Source organism: Phalacrocorax carbo, chromosome 2, assembly GCF_963921805.1.
Source record: "Phalacrocorax carbo chromosome 2, bPhaCar2.1, whole genome shotgun sequence".
NCBI classification, from domain to species: Eukaryota; Metazoa; Chordata; class Aves; order Suliformes; family Phalacrocoracidae; genus Phalacrocorax; species Phalacrocorax carbo.
Window position 1 is genome coordinate 79036113 of NC_087514.1, and position 27276 is coordinate 79063388.

The window sequence follows — 27276 nt, forward strand, 5'->3', positions numbered from 1 at the left end:
AGAAAACAAAGGATATCACCCTTTCTGAAATAAACACATCTGCTTAAGAAAACATACTTAATGTCTTGTACAACCAGAACAGCATAATCATCTCACATTCAAGAAAAGAGAGAAACACAATAACTCGTCATATTTTTCCTTCTCCAGATTTACACACATACACTCCTCCCCTTTCCCAAAATACAAGTTCCTCACTTAACAAAAAGGAGGAAACAAAATGAAAAGGACTACCACACATCCTGTTTCAACTTGCTAAACCAAAGAAAAATGAAACTTGGTCCTATGTTGGCCCCTAAACCAATGAAAAGCTTGAGGCAGACTTGCTTATATATAACTTTTCCTTAAAGTGAGCTTTGCAGGACTTCCAATGGGGCTTTGAGTGTCCCATCACTACTATTTTAGCAGAAAATTCCTAAAATATGCTACATAGGACAGCATAAACAAAAAGGGCTGGTAAAGAACTATAATAATGACAATCCCCCCCTTCCCTGGTCTACTCCATTTTCCCAGGACACAGCTTTTCCTTCAGTCTTGTTCTCAATGCAGTATCCTTTCCCCGGCCTCTTGCATGGCACCAATCCCCACGGAGAGCCAGGTCCCTCAGAAAAGTCCTTCCACTGTCTGCAAGCCACAGCTCTACACCTGCATCCTGCGGTCACCCCCCTGCTGTGAGCGCGTGCGTGCTCCCTCTGACAGCCAGAAACGTCTCCACTTGCAAATGGTCACTACCTTTCATGGGAGGTATAACGTCTCTGTCTGCTGCACAAATAACGTCTCCGTAATCCTGACTGTAGCAGCCAAGAAAGGCAACTGGCAGCCTTTCTCCCTCCTTTAACAGCCCAGCTTTTCAAAGGAAAATATATTAAACAAGCTGAAAGCAAAAACAAGCTAAAAACCAACCAAACGCGTCTGTCAGTTCTGAAAAAGCTCATCACACTGGTTCAGAGTCTGACATAAAACGGAACAATCATACTAAATTACTGGAAGCACACATACCAAAGGGAAGATACAACTAATTAGATGAAATTAACAATCTCTAACAGCAAATCTTTCACAACATAGAAGTACTTTTAGATAACCTATAGAAAAAGTTGTATGCTGAACTTTAAATTCCTTAACTACCATAATACAGTCTAAAACCAAGTGATAATCTGTAAGCTATTTTCCTTGTTTGATCAAACAACTGTTAGTTGTGTAACACTTTCACTTAGTAGAATATTTTCATTTATTACAGTTTCGTGATCCAGCACTACCTTTAAATAGCCACTTTTCCAACTAGTCTTAGCTCTCAGTTTATCCAATCCAGTTTTCTGTCTGAACCCACAGAGCTATTGCTTACTCGGTTATAATGCAGCTTAAAAAAAGCCCCAACTTAAATTTGTCCAAGTTTCAAGCTTTAAATATATTAAACCAGCAGCTATATTGAACATGATGAAATACTTGTTTTCTATATAAACCATTCCTTACTGTTTCATTTCACAATTCAGGATCTGTATAATGACACTTAAATATCAATATAATTCCTTGAGAGTCTCCTCTAGCCCTCACAAGTTAGTAAAAGAAGTCAGAGACACTTCTGATAAATAGTATACATACAAAGTCATTGGTGAGAGAGGTAATTAATTTGGATTCCTACTCAGTCATTTTTCCTTCCTGTTTTCCACAATTCCCTGGAAGCATTTTTTCTGCAATCAAACCAAAGTAGCTGATTCTTGATACCTGTATGTTTTGTAAAAGAGACATCTCTTCAGGGGGACCTTAATCACGTGCTCCTGAAGGCCCACAAAAAGGACACTCTGGCTGTGCAGGATCTGAAGGCTCCTGATGGGCTCTCGCTGACTTTTTGGCAAGAGTTCAATCTCCTCGAGCAGGCAGCTGCTTGAAGTCTGGTTCATTGGGGCCAGTACTTTCTTAATAGTGCCATAGTCTGCAAAGGCAAGAGGAAAAGGAGTTACTAAAAATCATACTAGCAATTCTACCTACTTGGTGTCATTCAGTGAACAAATTTTCATCCCATGCTGGATGTTCTCAATGAAGCCTCAGAATCTGGGAATACTTCCACTGGAGTTTCCTAAATCGCTTATAGTACAGCAAAGAGAACTTGAAAGCAGCCATTGAAGTTTTCTATGTTATGTAATACAGTAAAAAAAAAATTTTATTAGTACAGAGCAGACTTCACAACAGTAGTCATTAGGAAACAAGCTTTCAAAGTCTGGCTATTACAAATGCACATTCACAGCAAGGGTTACTCGTTTCAATTTACCAGATTGTACTACACTTTACTATGTTCAAAGCAGTTTAAAGAGCAATAAAGTCCATCACTGCCCCAGTCTGTTTTAAAATCCCATGTATTAAAAACATTGGATTTTAGATATGGATTGCATTCATTTAATAAAGCCCATATGCATTAATATCTGTAGGTCCTAATTGAGTCTAGGTGAATATAACGATAAAACGAGGCTGCATCCCTTCTTACTTCTCTGGTTTTTGGCCTCTGAAAAATCATATCTTTTAGCATCTGCACTTCACTTCTTACTGTGATTTCTAAGCAAAGACAGTTAAGCATTACAAAGCAGCGTCAGATGACTGATGAGATTTCTGATTCACTCATGGAAAGTCTTTAAATAATTTAAAAATACAAAGAACATTTGCTCTGAACACAAAGGACCACGTTCCCACACTGGTAAACATTTTAGGTAGCTGTCTGACCAAAACTGCTTTTTGCAATCTTCTATATGCCAGCAATAGTAAACATTAAATAACCAACACTGCAAACACATACTGAGATCAGCTCTTACTTACGTGAAGTCTTGAAAGACTATCAACTTTTGTGAGTTGATAACAATTGTAAGACAAATGTTTAGGATGCTCTGCTCTGCAGTCCAGTAAATATGGCTTTTGCCATCACTAGCACAAAGCCAGAGGCTTGGCGTAGAGCTGCCAGCACAGGGTCTCAGCATGGGTCTGGCCCTGTCTTGGTGGGAGCTGATTTTAGCCATGGCAGCAATTGCCTGGTGGCCACGTGCCTGTGGCCTCCATATATTGGCTTCGCTCTGGGAGTGCCCGGGGCAGGGGGCTGGCACCCCTACCTAGTCACTGCGGGACAAACAGCCCCTCCGGGGTCATGGGGCTGGGGGAGGGCAGCGTGCGGCTCCCAGACTCTGCCTGGGAAATGGTGAGGAACAGCAAGTAAGCAACCTTAAGAAAACACAAAAAACTGGCCTCAAGAAGACTCTAAAACTGATGAGGGGGTGGAGAAACCAAGATGCTAATCGCTGTTAAAGTCTTCTCCCCCTTCCCAAGGAAAACTGAATAGTCAATCTTAAGACCTGAGAAGTACTGGAAGGGAAGTGTAACACCAAATAACAGGGGGAGGTAGTAGGAAGTTGTATAAAAGTTTTTAACCATGTTATTAACAGAACTTTAATAAGTAGATAATATGGACTTAATTTTATTAGACAGTCAAAACTAATTAGATGAACCATAAATGCTTAGCTCAGTATATAAAGTGCATTTCCCTTTGTCCATAACAAGATTTCGAGTGTAACAGATCACGTCTGCATGTTAGTCTTCTGACTGACCTCTCAATTCTTAATATAATCATTTCATATAACTATTTACATTTTTCTCCTTTCTTGGTATAAACAAGCTTGCCAGGATTTACTGTATGTAAGAGCATTTGTTAGGAAGAAACCTTTTATTAAATGGCAGTTTTAATTTCCATTTAAATTTAATATTTTTGATATAAAAAAATTTCTAATTTGACTGTAGTTTTTTTCCAAACAACCTAAAATAAGGTTGTATTCAAAAAATAATTAAAGCTTTGCCAAGAGTCAGTTTTGTCTCACAATTAAGCAATAAACAGCTGGCTGAGGAAGACAACAAGCAGTGTTTCCACTGATGATTGCTGGATGCAAAATCTCAACTATAATTACAGCAAGTTTCAAGGTCAAAATACGGTTTGAGAAGTGCGCAGGAAAAAAAAAGAATAAAAAATCAGTGGCTGTATTAGTTAGTAACTGAGTGAAAAAAGAAATTTTTTTTGAGCACAGAAGTTGGAAAAATACACTGAGAGGAAGAAAAGAAGAATCAGTGAGATCATTTTACACACGCAAATGAGTTGGTATCACTTTACAGATCAGTTAGTACAACTCCATATCACTTGTCTAACTGGCAGCCAACAAATTCAGTATGATTCACAATACATTTCATTTGGCTTGCCATCTTTTTCCTGCATGAGGCAAAAATCAGGTAAACATTCAGCACGTGCTTCTCGCACAGACTAATACTTCTTCCTGCCATTGTGCCATACTGGCAGCTACAGACTGAATCACTTGCTGTCACCTCTCCAAAGATAAAAGAGTTAAAAAAAACAAGCCTGGAGGCCTCCTCCCCTCATGCCTAAACACACATTTAATTTAGAAGTGTAGCTTTGGACAAGAACAAAACCAAATATTTTGTGTTTCTTTTCTCCTCAGTAAATTTGTTTAATGTAGAGGGCAGAACTACATTTTTTTTACGTTCAGGTCTATGACCTGGAGAATATGGTTACAGCAGCATACTACCCTAGAACAAAATAAAATATTATCACTTGGAGAACAGCAGCACTAATGTCTTCGCCAGGACAGCTGTCATTGCTCTTGTTCTTCCTTCTTATCTTGGAGTACAATCTCCGTTCCTCCCATTTCCTTTTGCTTTCTTTTAGCATCTCCCGAATCATTCCTTTCCCATTTGTTTTCTGAGAGGACCAGCACTCATACAGAAATGTTGAAAGTCATAAATGACTGGGCTTTAAGTGAAGAAGTAGTGCCAGAGGTCCCAGATTGTCAGGAACAAACACTACCCTTCACAGCAGCAAGGCGGGTCATATGTAAGTTCAGTAAAAAAGGAGTAAAATGTTATCTGAGGTCTACCTCTGCCTCAGTAAACTCTCCTACTTCTCACCTCCTATAAACTATCTTCTCTGCTTTAAATTCTTCCTGCCTATGACTCTGATTTTGCATGGACCCACCTGGGAGCCCAAACTAGGGTGAGGATCTGTTTTTATTCTGCAACTTTGAGACAGACACAGATTGAATTGGCAGCTATGTTCGCCAGACTCTGGTATGTAGCAAGGGTATGTATCTGTCAACCTCCTCAAACTATGCTAGCATGTAATACTGGCCACACCAGGCTTCCTTAGAGCAGAAAATCATAGCCATTGCATCAGTACTTTCAAAAGCCAGGTGCTTTCCTCCAGTGTTGCCGATTCTACTACAATGTGTCCAACATGATGCATCCAGCCTCCAGCAGAGACTGCAGATTTCCTAAAGAATTTGTAAAAGTCCCATCCTCAAAAGTGTTGACTATTCAGCCATTTTCACACCACAGTTGTAAAGAAAAATGAAGAGAGAGGTAGGGAAAGAAATTAGTCTTGGATATGGCTCTGGGGCACGGAAGTTTTCAGACTTCTCAAAATCTTCCAGGTGAATATTTACTTTATAATCAAACTAACTGTCCACTTCTGCCAAGAAATAGCTAAGGCGAATAGTAAACACAGACCTTCCTAATGGATGCAACTTTATTGCCGTGGACACATGGAACGTTCCAGTTTCATCACAAATGTCAAGCCCAAGTCCAACAGCTATTTAAGAATTCACATGAATGGCATCTTCACATCTTCAGGGTAAGCAAGACATGCTGAAATAGATCCAGACACCTGACAGCCTTGGTTGAAGGATGACTGATTATATACAGTTGTAATAACAGATAATGTCATTGGTCAGAATGAGTAAATAATCTGCTTTGTTAACTTGTAGGGCTATACTTTTAGAGACACCTGCAAAACCAGCAACTGAACATTAGAAATCTAATGACTGTGAATGAAGGTGAAGAGGAAAGAAACATTCTAGCTGAAATATTACTATGGAGACTTCGAAGATCCGAATGGGAAACCTGAGATGGAGTTGTAGAGAACAAGCTTGGAGGAAACAGGATCTGTAATGAACAAAATGTTAACGGGACAGGATCAAAGGATGATCTCTAAAACTGAAAAGCAAAGTTTAAGATGTAAATGGTATAAAGCATAGCCAGTAACGGAGAACACTGCAAGAGTGTGGCTGAAATCATTACAATGTCTATGGTGATACCTGCAAAGGCAAGCAGAAAATGAACATACAAAACAGACAGAAAATGCAACAAAGTAATAAACGTGTAATTTCTTCAGTTTCCTAGCAGAATTAAGAACACTCCAAGTAGCTACAGTAACTTCTTCCTACGGAGAAGCATAAATATTTGTATGAGCTATTATGTTAACAAAATATTGCTGCATTCTTCAAGAAAAAATATCTTTAACAAATCATCCAAGATGAGGCAGTATGGAAGTAAGTTCATTTCACTTCTTTAAAAGAAGGGGAAAAAACCTCTACCCATTCCTTTTAGGGAGGGAAACACTTTCAGTCTTAACTATTCCCATATTTGACAGTGAAACAAACCCCAACTTAATCTTCATTTTATTGTAGTTTAGCATGGTACCTTGGAGGGTTGGTCTCCAGAAAGCAACTGAACCAGCACCAGAACAAAGAATCCAAGTCAATGTTTTTCAGAGGAGAAGCCTATGGTATCATCTTTCAGTAATATTGAAAAAAAAGTCATTGGTGCCCTCTAAACTATAAGAGTTGCCAGCAAAAGAAACTTGTAATAGTCTCAAATATATCCTCAGGCCAGTTGTATTCCTATGTTTGTGACTTTACAAGTATTCCAATACTTTCTGAGCACAATAAGGTGCCTTTAGAGATCTGAAAATCTCCTCACATATACCAGAAAACCTCAAGGAACAGCAAAATGGGCTGCAAATTATAAACTAAGAACAGACAATGTAAATAAGGGCCTATTTTGCAATTTCCCCACAAAATACTGTTTAGAAAAGCAAGATGTCTTAAGCAGATGAAAGAATGTGGTCAATATGGATGAAAAAGGCAGTCATTACAAGATATAGAAAATGGAAGCTAAAGCCATATTCAGTACTTCAAGTGACATTTGTAATTGAACCTGAATAAGGTACCACCTATGCAAGAAATACACCACTCTAAGTATATTATAATATGTGACGACGGACTCATTGACACCCTTAACAACCTGTCAACATAATAATCAGGATTTTTTTGTTTTAAATAAACGTTTAAAATTAATAGATGAATATTTACAAGAATACATTTTAAAGTGTAGTTGAAATGGACACAAATTACACGTATTTTCAAGTGCAATATGAAATAGACTTTGGAAAATTATATTCATTAACTACTTTGATTTTGTGCATTACACACTGTTTTTGCATATTATTTTTGTATACAAATTATTTTTCCAGTGGAAAAATAGAAGCATTCAGACAGTATTACGACTGCTGATATTAAAGAAAAAAATCTGTTAATGTAAAATTTCTTGTAAATATTACCCATATGTGTATATAAACAGTGTTTACATTCTTCATAAAACATTTGCATTAATTAAACACCATGGAAACAGAAAAAAATAAGGTATTAAGGTTGTCTTCAAGGCAGAGGTCTTTCAGAAGAATAAATCGAAATACCAAACACAAAATTGAGGTACAGAATGCATAATAGTACAAAATCAAGAAAGAGCAAGGTGATTGATAAACATCCTGTCACTGCAAAAAAATATATCATCAGTATTTGCATTCCTCCACCACAGGAACCAAGAGAAAGCCCTACCACAAAGCAGAATGTGCATTTGGTTAACAGCAGAAAATTATTCCAATGACAGAAAGTATTAGGTTGCATAAGAGCTTAAGTGCGCTCAACTCAGAAAAAAGACACAGGAACAGCTGGTTGAGCCTACAAAGGGAGAGCCCAGGACTTATGATTTAGCAACCTGTGTAACATCAAAAAAGATGCCTATGGAGCACAGAATATGAGAGGATTTAAAACCCGCACTTTTTTGCCCTTCCTAAAAATAACTTTTAAATTAGTTAAATCATCAGTAGAATACAGATAATTAAAGCCTTGCTATAATCTCTTTTCCCATATGGGGGTGGAGTACAATTTGGTTTCAAGCAAAGGCATATTTAGAAGATAAGGTAATATAGCCATTCTCTGTAACTTAATTTATCTTCTACCTCCAGGTTTCTGAGATATGTATGTATACTTGATTTACAGGAATAGGTTTTTAATCATAGAACAGCCTAAAGGACAAAGTGAAAGACCGAGCTTGAACCATTCTGCTTTAAAAACTAAAAATATATTATGGCTAAATCATAGAACCATAGAATGGTTTAGGTTGGAAAAGACCTTGAAGATCATCAAGTCCAACTGTTAACCTAACACTGCCAAGTCCCCCACTAAACCATGCCCCTAAGCATCACGTATAACATCATTAAAATATCTCCAGGGATGGAGACTCAACCACTTCCCTGGGCAGCCTCTTCCAATGCTTGACAACCCTTTATATGAAGAAATTTTTCTTAATATCCAATTTAAGCCTATCCTGATGCAACTTGAGGCCATTTCCTCTTGTCCTATCACTTATTACTTGGGAGAAGAGACCAACCCCCACCTCGCTACAACCTCCTTTCAGGTAGTTGTAGAGAGTGATAAGGTCTCCCCTCAGCCTCCTCTTCTCCAGACTAAACAACCCCAGTTCCCTCAACCTCTCCTCAGAAGATTTGTGCTCTAGACCCTTCACCAGCTTCGTTGCCTGCCTTTGTAATACAATGTCATTGTAGTACCTCTACAATGATGGTGAAAATAAAAAGAATATAGTTTGATTCTAAAATGTCCACCTTAATTTACAGAGTTTTACTTTAAATATTTTCATATTTTTAAATACATATCCATTACTTCTTTGGAAAAAAAAGTGAAGGTCTAAAATGAATAAGGAATCCTGATGCTTTATCAAGGCATAAGTTTCAATTTAAAATTTTTTTTTTACTTTTATTTTCAGAGCTTTTTTACATGTTCATGTTTGTCTCTCCATTTGAAATTAAATGACTGAACAATCTGGTCTGTATGATAGTTATTTTGTTCTTTTTTTTCTACTTCTAATATATTTCTTTGTGTAATAAAATATATATGATGTGATTTTTCTACAAGTTTAATTAAAAAATGGAGGTTAAAAATCCAAACATGTTCTGTTTTGCAGCCTTGATAGAAAATAAAAACTGTGAGAAGCTTAAGAAGAATTTCATCAATAAACTACTGTGATTGCCTTGCTATTACAGCTCATTATCATCATGATGATAGCAGGACAATGGTGGATATTAACAGAAATACAGATACAAAGCACATTTATTAGATTAAGAAGGTAATTATCTAGTAGTATAATGAAAGCTTCTAACAAATATTGTAGCTGGAAATACAAGAAGAATTTTGTTGCATTTCCCCATGAAATGTTGTAAATTGTTCTGCCCTGCTAATATGGAGGCTTATTTTTAAACACAAAATAGGCTAAATGAAATGCTGGTTACCCTCTGTGCCATCACTTAGAGAAAACAGAAAGGCTTAAGCTCTCCGCTATTTAGGTATCTTAGTTTTCCTACTCCTCCATAGGACACTTGGAGAAAAAAGTATGCAAGCAACCTGGAAAACTCACAAATCATTGCTCACGAACATTTAATTAAATTTCAGTAAATTTAATTAACTTAAGCAACAGTAATCCATGTGACAAATTTGTTAATATAAAAGGTAGGATTAATACCACTGTAAATCTGGAACAAAAATAAATACTAATTGGTTTCTGTCACCTGAAGAAAATATATACAAACCACCATGAAGTGAGCTTGCTCTAAGTGAAGTTCTTAGATTACCTAGCTGTTTTTTACAGTTGCAGGAATGCATATCAACTAAAAATCTAAATAATCTACCAAGTGAGCTATATTTTTAGCTTAATCATTACAGCATCATCAATGTCTCTCAAGAAATTGGACCTTTTATGTAGAACAAGAGATGTTAGATTTAAAAAGAAAGCTACAGTCTGGGGCTTGAGAAATCTTGGGGCCTTAGCCCAAAACAGTGAATACATTTGGTCTTGGAGTTTTTGGCCCCATGTGAAATAAATATAAAACCAGGTCCTTTCTAGTTCTAGTTCTATTCCAGAAAGAAAGGTAGGGGCATTGGTTTTTGGTTTTGTGTTTGTTTGTTTTGTTTTTTAATGATCCCAGATTTTACACCAAATCATTCTCTTTACATGCCAAATTTCAAAGGGCTTTGGATTTCAGAGGTTGTTTATGTATTTCTGTTATTGCTAGACAGCAACAATAATATAAGAATCCTTGGTCATATAAGAGCACAGACTTATACATTTAGCAAAGTCCAGGCACAAACACAGTTATTGTTGGTCTGCTGGTATGTTTAGCAGAAAGAGGAAAGTTAACGAAAATGAGCAGGGAAGCACAGACTGCCGAATTTAAGGAAAGCAACTTCTACAACTAATCAATCACAGTTTCCTGCTTCCTGCTATACACAGTTCATAGCAATCCTACGATTAGACATTCAGTTTTCTGTTGTCCTTACAATTAGAAAAAGAAGTGTAGAATGGTAGATATGTCATTTTAATATGTTTTAGAAAAGCCACCTTTATATTATATACAAACAGTTATACCACATGGTGTTTAGTGTATTAACAGTTTCAAAGCACAAAATAGTTGGTTAACTATCACGCTTAGGAATTAGGAAAGGGTTGGCCTTTTCTTTGAAGAGAGTTTTGGAAGCAGCAAAATAAAAATGTAGAAAAAACTTACATTAAAATATTCTTCTTTGGGTAAGACCCCTAGTATTTCTGCAATCTGGTTTGGGTTTGCTTTTCAATTCTTGGATGTAACAACAGTTTTAAAAGACAGTCTATAAAAAGCAAGCACGCAAAATATTTCTTTATCTTTGGCTCTGACTCCTTCTTATTCCCTCTTTCCTCTTACATTTCAAGTAAATATTGATGTGCTTCCTTACAGTATTGGAAATTAATTTGAATTAAAGCTGAAATGAGACATTGTTGATAATGCCTGTCAACAAAGGAGGTATGATGGTCTATTACAGGTCCCCAGGCTTTTATGCAGGAGAGATAATTTAACTCATTTGCCAACTATTAAGAATCTGAAAGGTAGCATTTTAGCCACAACCTTTTTGCGTACCTTCTGAAATTATTAGCAAGCTTCTTAATGCCCTAGTGACTATTCCAAGAGAAATTCAGTTGTACCTCTGCAACTAGAGGAGTTTCTCATGGCTCTATGTCAATATATAATATGTATTTATATTATGAAAGGAGTATTTATGGACTAACCTTTCTACACAGGAATTAGAACTACTGATTCAAAGACTCCTTTTAATAAAAAAGTGCTCATCTAGATACTAGTTATGCCAAAATAAGGAGCTTTCCCCAGACAGAGCCATGTGTTTGTTTGGGCAGAGAAAGAACATACAAATTAATGACAAACACTAATCAACAATTATTGAAGATTAAATCACCCCCCTACCCCTCCAAAGATAAAATAAAAATTCAGTTTCAGTTTTCAAATACAATTTTGGAATTTATCTATCAGTGGAAATCTGTGACAGACAGTTACCTTATTCTCCCTTGATGTATAGGAGACAGCCGAACTAAAGACAGAAAAGTCTCAGAGGCAGCCAAGAAAAATGATGAAGTCTCTGAGAGTCATGTTAACATACACCAATGAGGAAGAGTATTAAAATGCTGGGAACAGGTGTGAGAGAGATAAGCTATATACTGAGCCTGTGAAAAACACCTATTCCTTACTCTCAGCACCTTCTGATGTGATTTTACACCTTTCAAGCAATAGGGTATCCATGTCCTTAGGGAATTGCAGGGAACACTTACTGCTTATTTAAAAAGGCATCAGAAAGATATTTTAATAGTCATTGCAGCAGGGGGCAAGGCATCATCTCTCTAGCTGAATTCTCTACCTACTTGTCTTGTGAGCTGCTGTGCTTCTACATCTTCAGACCAGATGAACCATGTGCTCTGCATGCGGGTTAAAATACTGTCAGTAAGTGGTTCCGGGAGGGCTCCTCCCCATCCGCAGTAGCCCCATCTCTCTTGGATCAAGCATTCACCAAGGAAGCGGAAGAGATGGCTTTGAATTTTGAAGCCCAAGAGAAATTGAACCTCATCTCTACATACTCCAAATGAGTGTTGCTCCCATCCAGATCACTGTATCAACAGCCTAACCTTCTCTCTCATGTTCCTGTGTTCAGAGCAGAGGATAATCCAATGGAGCTCTGTCAGTTTTGCTCAGAGCATGGCTACCTGATCATGTCCCCATACCAAGTATCACCATTATCCTGCGAGGAGTAGGGAGTTGGACTTGATTATCCTATGGGTCCCTTCCAACTCGAGATATCCTATGATTCTATGATTTATATCCCCTTCAGAAAGTCATATTAAAATGTGAGAATTCAAACATATAACAATACTTTAGATAATAACATTCATTTAAGAAATGCTGTTCTTGCAGAGAGGTTACAGTTAATATTACAGCATAAAATATTTAGATGAGGCTTTAATGAGTTCAAGAACAGAAAGTTGTTTCTCAGGACTTGGCAAACAGGTGACTGACAACAATTTCAAGTTTGGCTCTAATACCCCACACTCGTTCTCTTTTTCTTCCATGTGGAAGTATCAGGAAATCTCAGGTAGGCAATACAGAGCAAACTCATGATCCATAACAACATCAAGCACAAAGTCCTTGACCTTACTAAGCAATAATCTCATTTTGAATTTTTATTTAATTTACGCAAGTTCTATCTATAAAATAATGCAGTAATTAAAAAATATTTACAAGCATCATGACAAAGGAAGCCAGCATCTTTAAAGAAGGCCAGTATAACATTTTTTTGTCTTGCATCACACTGAAGTGATTTGGCATGGAAAAACACACATTATTCTGGCTCAGAAAAGGAATGCACTTCAACAATGTCATGTTCAAAATGAAATAGACCATCGAGATTATGTTGGTGCATCAAACCTAAAGCCAAAAACAGAATGTACAAAAAGTTTACATATTTATTGCCTTTGATTATAGCTACTGCATTTGAGTCAAACGGATCCTGCCAATATGCAAACTAACCTGCGAGAATGTGCTACGAGAATACCTTCACCAAAAATCCTAATAGATATTTTTAGAAGTCTCAAATATTTGGTGCGTTGGATTTCAATTCTCCTTTTAAATCAACACATTATCATAAGAAACAATTATGTAAGGTTTGCTCAAGACTGTACTTAAGGTAATAATTGAAGTGAGCCATCTATTTATACTTACTGACATAAATTAGGCCAAATTAGCCTGCAGTTCAGACACACGCAGTTGAGAAAAGTGTGACTGGCAACACTCTTATATTCCCAAACATTAAAAATTTCAGTCCTTAAGGCCAGTTAGTTGATAACTAAAGAGACTGAATATCAAGGGTTACATGTTAGTAACACCTATTCTAGAGAATGCCCATTTGGCAATATATTGTAATTACAGCCACTTGTGATGGCAACATCCAGCTTTTACTGTACGAAAAGTCACACATACATACACAAAACCTGAAGCCCTGAGGCAAAGAAGACACAAGAATTGTTATGGTTCTGAATGGGAAACACTACACCTGTCAATGCATAATTCTGATATCTTGGATTATGAAAAAAGAAGGAAATAAAACTATAAGGTTGCTACTGGGTAAGACAACTCACAATGAAACAAACAAAAAAGTCTATATTAATTTCTCAGAAGCTTCTTCTCAGGAAGAGAAGACATTCTCATTTTGGAGAGACCTGCTAAAATGTTTAATCAGTAGGTAAGACTGGACTTCTTAGTAGTGGAGATGAGCACCTCTAAAGAAATGTGTAGCCTCTAACTAAAGTAGTAGAGTAGATAATAAACAGATATTAATCATAAGATGAAACGGTTCTTATGATTTAAAGCTTGCTGTCTGACACAGAGCAGCAGCGAAGAATGTCACACTGTACACAAAGGATAAAATGACTATCAAATACAGGCCCTGGAACCCTGCCAGTCTCACAAAGTTGAGATGCATTAACTCTGATTGGATCTGACCAGACAGGGTGTGCTTACTACTCCTATTACTTTTTATTGCCTTCCTTCATGCCACCACAATAATAAATACCTTGTACTACCTAACGCATGCTATGAATATGACAGTGTTTTCCCACTGAATAAATTTTCCAGTGCCCAGATCAAAGAAGCACTTAGATGCACAAGTGGACAAAACTACTTCTCAGATAATAACCCACAATAAACCTTGCCTGATTTCATAACTGAGTCATATGTGGCTGTTTTCAGTGGAAGTGTCAGAAAGACAACTGACTACTGTACTGATCTAGAAGCACCATAAACTTGGTTGACTAGAATGTTTCAGGAACTGTCCTCTACCCAAACTCATTTGCAGTTTGCATAGTACATGCCCCTATGCCTCAGTCCCCAGACGAGCCAAATCCAGTACACACAAGTTCAAATCCAGCATGATATGCATGATACGTCAGCAACAACTTCAGCATAAAGCACAGCTTTTGTTCAGAAATACAGGAGGAAAGAATGATTTAATTTCTAACCTAATGTAAATTAGGAAGTAAATGTACAAGAGACAGAAGTGAAGTTGGGATTAGAGACATGAACCTAAAATCCCTTCACCAGAAGTTGTTAATCTCACTAGTCTAAGACATTAAAGCAGTAGTAGCCAAAGTATATAATATATATAATCATATTACATTATATTATTTATATAATAGTCTAGGAGTTGGGACATCTGGAAATAACAAAGAAATCTCACTCAGCCTGTTAGTTAAAAATCAGCTCTTATCTCCTAGGCTAGTGATCTAACCACTGTTGGTTATGGTCATGCCTATTCCTCCTGAAGGTATGCAGTTGTAGAACTAAATTTCCTAGGTTCATGGGATAAGACGTAAGAATAAATAAAAGCTAGAAGAATGAATCTGTAGACAAGTGAGTCTGCATTCCAAATATTATGATTCTTATCCCTGACTTGATACAGTACAATGCATGTGGAACCCAGTCTAGCTTTTTGTGAATCTGCCTGCAGGTTACAGGACTCTTCACACAAAGGCCACAGTATTTGGAATAACACATCTTCACATTCTAATGACTCTTTTAAGTCACAGAACAAAGTAAATAAGGCATATCTTTATTGAGAAATTCTTCAGCTTATGAAGATTTGCCACGTCCTATGACCAGAGCTGGGTAAACTCAAGGGAAAAAAAATCCAGAAAGACTATTGGGGGAAAAACCCCACTAATTACTAGTGGCAATCCTTGTATTTGCTTAGTTGTAAACATTTGGATTTATTGAGGTTTACTGGGAAAAAGGCTGCAGAATGAAGCTCATAAACATGAGCAAAAACAGGAGTTCAGTAGAATATCCCATTTAATGACTGCTTTACTGAGAGCTCACACTGAATATCATAAATATATCATCCATATCATCATGCTTGTGACCCAACACTTCTTTCTTTTTGACTTTTTTTTTTCTCCCCATGATTTAACTCTTCCATTTTCTCCTTTGGTCAGCAGGGGTTCACTGAGTCACTCCTATGCGAGTCCACTTTAAATGAAAGATTTTTTAAAAGTAAAAGGCCTTGCAGAATATTCTGAAGATGTTCACAATGCTCAGCAATGTGCCACGTTACCTAATCCTCTCTGAAAAGTTCTGATGCAGCCAAGTCCCTTCAAAGGGAAGGCCACCTCCCCGTATGTCTCAGGAAGAGTCCTGAACATTGCGTACTCATGCAAGAGTTACACAGTTTGAAGGTCAACCTTCACTCCAAGATAAGGCTAATTCTAATAGCTGTTTTCAAAATTAGGACCAAGCCTGCTGACTGGCACTGCACGCTAGCAGGGGCAAAACAAGAGATTTGAGTATAGGCTTAGATGCTAATAGATACCTTAGCTTTGAAGACAGCAGGACAACACTGAGTACCATGTAAGATACCTCTTTCATTCGCAGCTTCACATTCTGTGCATTAGAATTATCTAATAACAAATGAATGTAGGGGTTATCAAGTCTAGTTTCCCTGCCAGGAAGAAGAGAAGAGGTCATAATCCCAAAAACAAAAACTAGAAATGAGGAAGGAAAGGCTATTTGGCCATCCTAAGTTTATAAAATAGTCAAACAGGATTTGAAAGCTCAGTGTCACTGTGACAAAGAGGAGCTTGTCTCTTTTTAATGAAAGGTTGAGTCTCCAGCTCTTCACAGTCTTTCCCTCCCTGGCCTGCACATTAGTCTTGCTCCCATGCAAACAGAGCCAGCTTTTCTTCAGCCAGTAGCTGCTTCTTGCAGCAATTCCGACTTCCAGCGGTGGTACAGAAGTGCACATGCCGTATGTTCTTTGGACATCTATTTACAGTTTTTATCCAATAGAGCTGGGCAATTATAAAGACATAATGATAATTTGTGAAGAGAAAAAAAGGGCATCTCCTACTTAAATCGGTCCTATGAGAGAACAGAATACAAACGCCATCTACTTGCAGCAGGCAATCCATGAACACGCTATCTAAAATACAAACAAACTAAGAACAAGTATCAGTAACGAATTGATCAAAATCATGACCTGTTTATGGGCTGATTATAATAACAAAAAATTACTACAAATAAGTGGTGGGTAATTTGTAAAGCAAATAAAGGGCTACGATTCTCATGTAGAGATTGCTGTCATTGAATAATTTAACCAGCTCTAGTTAAAGTCATCTATTTATTAAGAAACCTCTTTAGCACTCTCCAATTGGAGTTGGCAGAATGATTTACCTCTACCCATAGTGATAAAGCCAAGGGAAATCAGTACTACTCGACCTTTAGAATGCTGGGTTCGATTCTATAGAGCCCTATATTATAATTTATTACTATGTAGCCTGGACTTTAGACATGACCATTCTCATTTGGTAGAGTGTCAAGCCACTTTGCCCAGTACAGTTGACAAAATACACAAGGCAGTGGCAAATCAACATTTCTGTGTTTAAATTACCTAGTAAACCAGCTATGGTTTACACTATCCTTCTTTGTCTTTAAAGACATTCTACCTGGAAAATAACATAAATTTTCTAGCAAGCATTCTTAGTAACTTTAGCATAAATCCCAGAGTGAACAAGAGACTCTTGAAGACAAAATCAAGCAATCTTTTAAATGGTTTTGATACTTCACAGCAAAGTGTTTCCTGGAAAGACTAATACTATAAACAAAGCATTCAGCTAGGGTTTTCCTCTATCAGAGATAGTGGCCACTGCAAAAGGAGGAAAGAAAAAGTTTATTAATTTTATCGTTTACTGCTTGATTTTTTTTAAAACATATGTTAAGATCATGATGTTGCGGTTAGGACTGGTGTCTTCCAACATGCATCAGTTTTGGACAGCAGAGTAACTGATGACTGTCCTTAAAATGACATTGCATAACGACAGAAGAATAAGAACTTACAGGGAAATAGTTTTAAAACCATTGCAGGGGTGCTTTACAACTGTGTAAAAGCACACTATACCTTTGTCAAGGAAAGGCATAAGAAACAAAGCAACCGTGTTTTCTGTCACAACAGAAGAGAAATAGTTTAAAAGATGACAACTGCCTGCCACAGTGTATATGCCCCATTATCCAGCTGCACACTGATTTCCCTGTTTCTCTGTTTTTGAACTAGAAAGTATTAACACATACAAATAGACTACCACCACGTTCACACTTGACTTGTGACTCAAATTACAACTACTTTGATCATTATTATTATTGCATTTATACTGTAGTTTCTAGACTAAAAAGTTGCTCCTCAAACTGAGAGGAAAAGCTGGTAGCTCCTTTCTACAAAATTATCTGTAGATTACTTCCAATAACCTCAATACACTTGAGATAATACAGTCAGAAGTAGCATCAAATTGGAAAAAAATGCAGTCAATTTTAGCTTTGTTGCTCTCTTCACCATGTATAGAACACACATAAGCATATGTTTTTGCTTATCATTTTAAGGTCCATAACTTCACATTACTACATATATTATGACACCATGCACATTACACTATGAAAGCTGCACACTTTGATCAGAACCCGTAGTCTGCCAGGAAAATTACAATATTTCATCTGAGATTTTTTAGCAAAAACACGCACGACTTTTTTTCTTGTTAAGACCTTGGGGTGTTCCCTAGCAAAAAGTGTTGTGTATTGATTACAAAAACAAAAGGAAAAAGATAGAACTGTAAAAAAAATTACAGAGGAATCAAATCGTGCACTGCTTTGCATCAATTTACTCCCACTGAGTAAGACAAACAGGAAAAATACTAATTGTTTTGATAAGATTTCCAAACTGAGTTTCATGCATACTTCCAAATCACTTCATGAGGTTGGGACTGGTTTCTGGATAATATACAGCATTGGGCTTCATGAGAAAAATGTTACATATATGGAGATTTATTACCTGTTATAAGCCTTCTAAAGGCTAATGTATGAAAAATCCATCTACATTTTCAAAAAATGTCTTTTGAAATTCCCAATCAAACCTCTCCACTTTTCACAATAACTGCTTTATGTGTTTCATCAGAATTATTTTTATCATTATTCTCTGCATTGCTACCTGTAATTCTGAGGTATTAAGAGCAGGGAAAAACACTTTCCAGAACTTCTTGGGAAGGAAAGTTCAAAGCCTGTTGTAACATTCTCCAGTCATCTTTAAGCCTCAGATAAAACCCGGTTCCATGGCATAAAAATTCAGGTTCAGTTCAGTGAACAACCCACTCTTTAGAGACGTCCAATGTAGCCAACAAGAAATCTTTCTTCAGGTTTCATACCCTCTTTAGAAGTCAGCCATACCCCAATTTCATCAACGCTAAACCATACATCCCAATAATCAAGATCCACCACTGGGTATATACCATTTCTACTCAGGATACAGAGGGGACATCCTCTGTCCACTGGGACTGAAGAACAGAGAAAACACAGGAGTTTTCCACCAAGTAATTTTTAAAATATGGCCTAAAAGTTTATTTTCAGACAGTACAAATATTACCTTTTCTGAACTCCCAAGAAACAGCAACTAGAAACTGTTTTCAGAATACCCTCAAACTAGAAACCATACCTAATAATTTTCTTACTCCTTCTAAGAAATCAACACATTTTACAGTAATCCTCTAAATAAGGGCTACTTGCTCTTGTTGCAGCATCCTGTTTTCTGAAAAATGCTTTGAAGACCCTTTGATATTGGCAGAGTTTTTAACCATGTGGCACGTAGGCAGTTAAATTAAAAGGGAGAAAGAAATGGGAGGGAGAAAAAAGAGACAAAAGGGAGGGAAACAAAACTATGACATACATAGCACTATTTGGCTTTGAATTTTTTTCTAATGAAGAAGGAAATGAAGTCTTTTAAACTTGAAAAGTTGTCAGAATATTGGTTTGCTCTCTAGCTTGCTCTACATTAAATTAATTTTTAGTTCAGAACCTCTGTGAACACTTTCCTTGACTTTCCTTTCTGAAAATTGTTTCAGGGATTTCTGCCTGCATAAAGCCAGCAGCACTGCTAGTACTAAGCAACACAAAATGTGCAGGAATTGATATATCCCTTCATTCTCTCTTAGAAGTCAGTGCAGCGAAAGATTAAGATGTGTTTCCAAAGTACTAAAGTATATTTTTGCTATGAGCAGCAGCTGTTAAATCCCAGCACATTAGAATCTCCAAGCAGAATGATGACTTGGCAAAGGTTTAGGAAATGAAGACTGTTGACACCATAGATGAAGGCATTTTTTTGCTTACTCCCAGTCTCTCCTCAAGTAATATTATATTATTTAAGGTTTAATGAAATTAGATTACACTTTTACACTGCCAGGGTTATTCTCCTCTCTAATGTCTGTATTCTAATAACAGGGTGAATAGGTAAGTGAATATGTTGGGGGGAAAGAGAGACTTTTCTCTTAACCACTGCCCATCTGCTTCAAAGAATGGGATTTTTGCTTTGAGTAACAAAGACAGCAGAGCATTCATTTGTATTCAACCCAGTCTATATGCCTACCTTTCCACTGAATCAGCTCTGTGCATTTTAAAATACAATTTTTGTAAGAATGTTGTAATGAATTATAACTACAAAAGTTATAAAGAGTGCATCTCACACAGCATGGGTTAGATCCATCCTGCTTTACACCAGTAGGTGTAAATCTTGTACTGCCAGTACTTCTGATAGAGTTGAATGCACTTCCCTTTCGGCAGCAGAAAGTACAATGATATCTACTATCACAGGGTTGAGTAAAAATGTAATTTAGACCAACCAATTTGCGCATTGTACTGGCATATGATAGACAGAGGATAATTTAGGTTGGAAGGGACAACAGGAGGTCTCAAGACCAACCTCCTGCTCAAAGGATGGCTAGTTATAACATAGACTGTCTAAACCTCCATGGATGGAGACTGCACAACCTCTCTGGGAAATCTGATCTAGTGCTTGACTGTCCTCAGAGTGAAAAAGTTTTTCTTTATATCCAGTCTGAAACGCTCTGACTGTTGTCTCTTGTCTTCCCACCATGCACCACTGTGAAGAGCCTGGCTTCGTTCTTCATGTAAACTCCCTGCAGTTATTTGCAGGCTGTTACTAGACACCACCATCCCCCCCCAACCCCCACCCCCCGAAACCTTCTCTCCTCTAGGATGAACAAGGCCAGTTCCCTCAGCTTCTCTTCTCCTAAGGCATGGTGTTCCACCCCCCAACAGAAGATGGCCCTCCGCTGAATTTGCCCATTTATCAATGTCCTTGTATTGGAGGGAGGCCAAAACTAGATGTGGCCTAAAGTGTGTTGAGTGTATGGGGATAATCTCTTCCATTGATCTACTGACCATGTTCCTGTTGATACAGGCCGAGACACTGTTGGACTTCTTTGCTGTGAGAGCATGCTCTTGGCTCATATTCAGCTTGCTGTCTACCAAAGTCCCCAAGTCCTATCAGCAGTGCTGTTTCCTAGACAGTCAGTCCCCAGTCTCAATGATGGCAGAGAGTCAGCCTTTCCCATATTTGGGACTTCATATTTGCACCTGTTGAATTTCATGAGATTCTGCTAGCACATCCCTCTAGGTCCTTTGGATGGCAGCGCTGTCCTCCAGTGTAACTACTGGTACCCCAGTCTGGTGTCATCTGCATGCATGACAGAGTGCACCCCGTTGTCTCCTCCAGGTCATTGGTTAAAATGTTAAACAGCACAGTACGCAGCTCCTCACCACTTGTATACATCTGTCATGGTTTTAGCTGGGATAGAGTTAATTTTCTTCACTCTAGCTGGCACAGTGCTGTGCTTTGAACTTAGCATGAAAAAATGTTGAGATAACACACAGATGTTTTGGTTGTTGCTGGGAAGCGCTTGTACTAGTCAAGGACATGTCTATCTTCCCATGCTCTGCCAGGTACACAAGAAGCCAGGAGGGGAGGGGGCACAGCTGAGAGAGCGGATTCAAACTGGCCAAAGGGATATTCCATATCATGTAACATCATGCCCAGTATGTTAACTGGGTGGGGCTGGCCAGGGGAGCGGGGGCAGGAATCGCGGCTCGGGGCTGGGCAGCGTCGGTCGGCGGGTGGTGATGGTGAGCACCTGTATTGTTTGTGTTTCTGTGTGTTTTTTTTTCTTTTTCCCCCCCTTCCTTTTCCATTTTATTATATTAACATTATTGTCATTATTACCATAATCATTATTATAATTATTATTTTATTGTAATTATTAAACTGTGCTTATCTCGACCACAAGTTCTTTTGCTCTTCTGATTCTCTTCCCCATCACGCAGGGGTGGGGGAGGAGTGAGCGAGCGGCTGCGTGGTGTTTAGCTGCCAACTGAGGCAGAACCACGACAACATCCCATTACCTACCCTCTGAGCCTGATGTCCAAGCAGGTTTTACACATCCAATTGTTGACTCATACAGACCATAGATCCTAATTTGGATATATGAACATTGTGGGAGACAGTGTCAAAAGCCTTGCTGAAGTTGAGGTACTACTCTCTCCTCATGCACAAATCCAGTCATTTTACCACAGAGAGTAATCAGGTTGGTCAGGTGTTATTCACCCTTGGGAAATCCACACTTAATGTTCCCAGTCACCTTGTTCTACATCATGTGCTCACGGAAGTGTGCTCCAGGGAGGTGTGCTCCTTGATTTTCCCAGGGACTGAATGCAGACCAGCCAATCATTCCCCAGATCATTCCTTTGGCTTCTTTTGAAGATGGAACATTGTAGCAAAAATTTAACTCCCTATTTAATTTGCTACCACTTCTAATAATGAAAAAAAAAAAAAAGAAATCAGAAAAGACACAATAACTACAGCCTTTCTCAGTGTGGTAGTGACTGTAACGCCACTTTTCCACCTGTCCCAAACATACACATGCTTTATGGTGTTAGGAGTTTGGGGCAGATGACATTGTATGTGGGAGTAAGGCCGGACACTCAATGAATTCAAAACTGTTAAACTTGGTCTGCTTCCAAAGTTATTGTTTATTTCCAAAGTTAAGGCTGCTGTCTTTTAGTTTCTGTTTACAGAAGCAGTGGTGTTTTCTCAGTAACCTTTTAGCACATGTAGTTTAGGATGCAAACGCAACCCTAAATGCTCTACAGCTTCTACACAAACAAAGCTAGGACTATGGAGAACTAAGATGCTGCATTATTACCAATATCATTAAATCAAAATTACGACCTGCACTCCAAAGAAGGTAAAAATACTACCCTTCTTGTCAAATCACAAGATTTTAAGTATATTACACTGTGTATTTTGGTATGTCTTGGGATTTTTAAACTATCCTTATGCATTGTTGGTATGGTATTTATTTATAAACTTGTGTGGTAATTTCAAAATCTATCAAAAAGGTTAATTTTTCTGAAAAGTGAACATTAATATTTATTGGAAAATAAAGCTTATTACTTACATTTATTTGGGGGGGAGGGGGCAGAAGGCCTGTTAACAAAAACCACTGTGATTCAGTGAAATAGAATTGGCTTTGTCAAGAAAACATCAAGAACACTATATTGTTTCCTGTTTTTTTTTTAATCATATGATTTCTTACGCTTATAAAACAGACACTGTCCAGTTACATAAAAGCATGTGCTGGAGTCAGACTAAAGATCCAGCTAAAGTAGTACCCTAGTTCCATGAATGTCCGAAACCAGAGGTACAGAGAAGAATAAACGTGGAAGGCAAGCATACATCGTAAGGAGTATAGGAACTGTATCTTTTTAGCAGCAAGAAAGATGCATAAAAAGAACCTAGAACCTCTACTGAATACAGTTTTTTGATGTACCGTTAAACGTTTCAGATCCTAACTTAACTGAACCAAACAAAAGGAAACACAGTAAGAGAAACTGAAAGCTGAAGACAATCAGAATTACGACAAATGATACAAGTCTCGGTGCTGCCATTATAATGTAAATATCCCACAATGCAGTGATAGTCTTCATATAAAACTGATGCAGTACATGTTTCTGTAATTCAGGTTCTGTCAGGAGATCTCAACAGAACGAACAGCATTTAGTATTGGCAGGATTTCACTTAAATTGCTATGATTTACCACACAGTAGGCTGTTTTGACTACAATTGGTCAAATCCAAGCAGAGTTTTAACTTATTAAAAGCTTTTATATTACTGCCTGTCTTTCAAGGGGCACAATGAGAAAGCTACAAGGATAACATACAAAGAAATACTGTCTCACCCGAATGCACCAAATTACTATAAAATTTCTTCAGACTCAAAAGTAATCTTTGAAGAGCAGTATCATGCTTTCAAGGGAAAATTAAATCATATATTGAATCACAGCCCACATTTTTCTTGGGCTCTTGATAAATGACAAACTTTAGAATATACGGTTTTTATTAGCAAACAATAATTTTAGTAATTAGTAGAAACAGGATCAATCCTTCTGAATCAATGATAATTTTGAAATTTACTTCATTGATTGCAAAGTCAAATAAATAGGATTAGGACCTTTTTTACTCTTGTTGCTCAACAGATTCTTTCCCCAAATTTATCACATTTGGGGCTTACTCATTGTGAGACAAACTTTGCACATTAACAAACCATTGCTTTGATGAGCTATCCTGTACTAATGTGCATGAGACTAAATATCTGAGAAGTACCCTAACTCTTATGCCATAAGGCTCTAAACATGGTACTCCAACTTATTATTTCAGCATCAGCTGGGGACCATCCTTGTTCTGCAAAAACTCTTCTCTGACACCCTCATTATCCTTAATAAGCTTGAAATTTTGAACTAAGAAAGCGATACTTGTAACCAAGGCGATTTTAGGTGGAACATTATTTGTCTTTCATTGCTAAGCTCACATCTAAATGGACAAATGGAAAGTTAATAAATAAAGTACTTAGGAGCAGAAAAGTCAGAAATAGCAATAGCAGTAATTGTATTTGCTATTTGTAGAGTTATTTCTATCTCAGAGGTTCCTAAACCATCTTGGGTAAGATTTTACCCTGAACTACATAAAAAGAATAACAGACAGAGAAACTTGTGAAGTCCTGTTTGTAGAATTTCCAACTGTTTGCTCCCTCAAGAGCATGTAGGCTTCCTACCTTCAAAGCAGAACAGGAAACAAATGCCAGAATTTGAGTTCACAGTATAATATAAACAAAGACATCGCGAACTGCTGAATTCATCTACTCAGAAAAGGTAGAAGGTAGCGTTAATGCTGTCAAAGAGGAAACGCTGCTGTTCAAGGTGCGGTATACATATTCCATAACTGATTCACAGAACCTTAAAACTGATAGACCTTATAAACTTTTACAGTTATCACAGCAATGCAGAGTTCATACCTGTGGCAAGATAGATGATATGGAAAAGCATGTCCTTTCCCTGCACAACATCCACAACCACATGGGAAAATCGGCTGTTGTCTTCCATAAAGTAAGGAATTGGAATAACTGGTTGAACGACCTCATGCATTAAGAAGAATTTTTGAGCATCTTGAAGATTTCGCTCAGTCAGATTTACATACAAACCCTGGTCCATGGTGCCACACTGTAAACACAGAAAAGTGACATTAATGTATGTGTCAACAATAACAACAGATTTACTCTCTGATTTACAGCACAAGAAAATAAAAACCAAGCGTGTATCTTGTAGTGACAGTGTGGAATTCCACTTTCAGGTCTCATTTTGGTGCTGACCAGACTGCCCACACAGTGATTGAGGAAGCTCCACTTTCCTGAGGCAGTACTATGGAGGCTTCCTAATTCTGTACAATATGGAAGTGCACCAAACTGACTACCACAAGTGGGCTATAGTAATATTTTCCTATATCCTATGTTCACAGGGCAGCAAGGAGAAAAACTACCATCCAACAAACCACAGAATTTTCCAAATAGTGTTGTTTATAATTTACACAGACACAGTGGTAAAGACATAACAAGTTTTCAAAGGAAAACCCATGTCCTACCACAGCCAGGGTCTGACAGAAATCCCAGGTCACAGCAGAATCCATGGTTCTAGCAGCTTCTTCAGACCCTAAATTCACTAGCCAAGAATGGACAGTGTGGAGCTCTAACTATAAAGTATTATCCACAGCAAAGACATTTTTGCTTTGGAATTGACTGTATTTTATACCTGAAAACAGTATTCTTTCCTTACAGGAAAGCATTCACTAATTGCATGCACAAATTTCAAGCACAAATAAACAAAGCTAAATCATCTTTGTGTTTAAGTCTTCAACTAACTGAGGACACAAAACAGAAAGCTTGTGCTTTCTGTTAGCGCATGTAAATATGTAAACATCCACATGTTTACTCATGCATAATTGCATCAGACAATTAAAACAGTACTTCACAACATTTATCAAATATGTCGGTGATGTGAAAGGCGTACCTAAGTCATACTTTTTCATTCTATTTTACTATGTCATAAATTATGTTATGAATTACAGCATGAACAAAATAATACAGTGTGCAAAATCCTAGCTGTCGTTTTTTCATCATTGCCATGTTTTCAATGTGAAATTAAGTGATCATTCCAAATCCACAACTGTTAAGAAAAACTCAAATAAATAATTTTCATAGTGAGAGATCATATGATGAGGAAGGACAATCAAGCAACTGGCAACTTGGAAAGTTAGTTTTCAACTTGGAAAAAATTACTTGCTCTGTGACCACCCTGCGTGTCAGGCCAGTGAAAAAAATAAGCCACTCCAAAGAAGAATTTCTCTGAATCTATCAAGTAGAAAAGACTCCAGATGGAATGCTCATAGTTCACTGAAATATATATGGCCCTTGGCCTTATGATGGAAACGATCCTCTAAAAAAAGAGAAGCAACCATCTCTGGAAAAAAACTGTGCTCCTCAAAACTGGGACTCCAGTGGTATTCTAATCTGGAAAATATTTCATTAATATAATCTATTCTTGGCAATACAATGTCCAATGTAGCTATCACTACATAGAAGTATCTTCCTTCAAACAACATACTTCTGTCAGCAACACTTGAGTAGGTGAGTAATCTGAGGGTAAATATACTTCCAAGACTACACAAACAGAGCTTGGAATCATAGAATCACAGAATCATTAAGGTTGGAAAAGACTTCTACGATCATCAAGTCCAACCACCATCCCAACACCACCGTGTCTCCTCAGCCACGTCCACAAGTGCCATGTCTACATGTTTTTTGATCACCTCCCGGGATGGTGACTCCACCACCTCTCTGGGCAGCCAGTTCCAATGCCTGACCACTCTTTCAGTAAAGATATTTGTCCATATACCCAATCTAAACCTCCCCTGATGCAGCTTGATGTGGGGAACTATAGGATTGAATCAGTATGTGTGTTTCAAGATAAGTTGTTTGAGATAGAAAGCGGGCTGGAGGATTATGGGTATGCGATGGAATTAGCTTGACTACAGACCCGCCACACAGACCCGCTGATGGAAAATTACAGAGAATCTGCAAGTCACTAAAAAGGAGGAAAAAAGGCGAAAGACATTTCTACTTTAAGAGCAAACGATAAAACAAGAACAAGGAACTTCAGAACTAGACTGCTTGCTAAGGAAGAATCGTAACCCGTGACATTAACTAAGCAGTTATTGAAGCTTGTTTACAAGAGCATATAAAAGCGCAGTGACTTAAAAATAAAGTTGAAGCTTGCTCTATCACTCACATTGAGTTGGCCGCTTGCTTTCCTCGCTCGCCGCAAATGGCGCCCGAACAGGGACCTGAAAAGGACTATTTCTGATATGGCAGCGAGAGACGGAGACGCACTGGCAGACGGCAGCCAGGGGGCAAAGAGGAGTCGATTTATGCATCAATTTTGATACGTCCCGACCCTCCGGCCTGG

General features: G+C 37.8%; 1 protein-coding gene across 6 annotated transcripts in view; it reads right to left on the reverse strand.

The window, feature by feature from the left end:
* Window positions 1-27276, reverse strand: part of SEMA5A (semaphorin 5A) — a 354573-nt gene that overhangs the window by 105037 nt on the left and 222260 nt on the right. For all 6 annotated transcript variants that reach the window (XM_064443361.1, XM_064443360.1, XM_064443364.1 and 3 more), the window contains 2 exons: window positions 24774-24978; window positions 1720-1927 (listed from right to left, as the gene is read on the reverse strand). In XM_064443361.1, the coding sequence (XP_064299431.1) occupies window positions 1720-1927; window positions 24774-24978 (413 nt within the window). The remainder of the gene's footprint in view (window positions 1-1719; window positions 1928-24773; window positions 24979-27276) is intronic.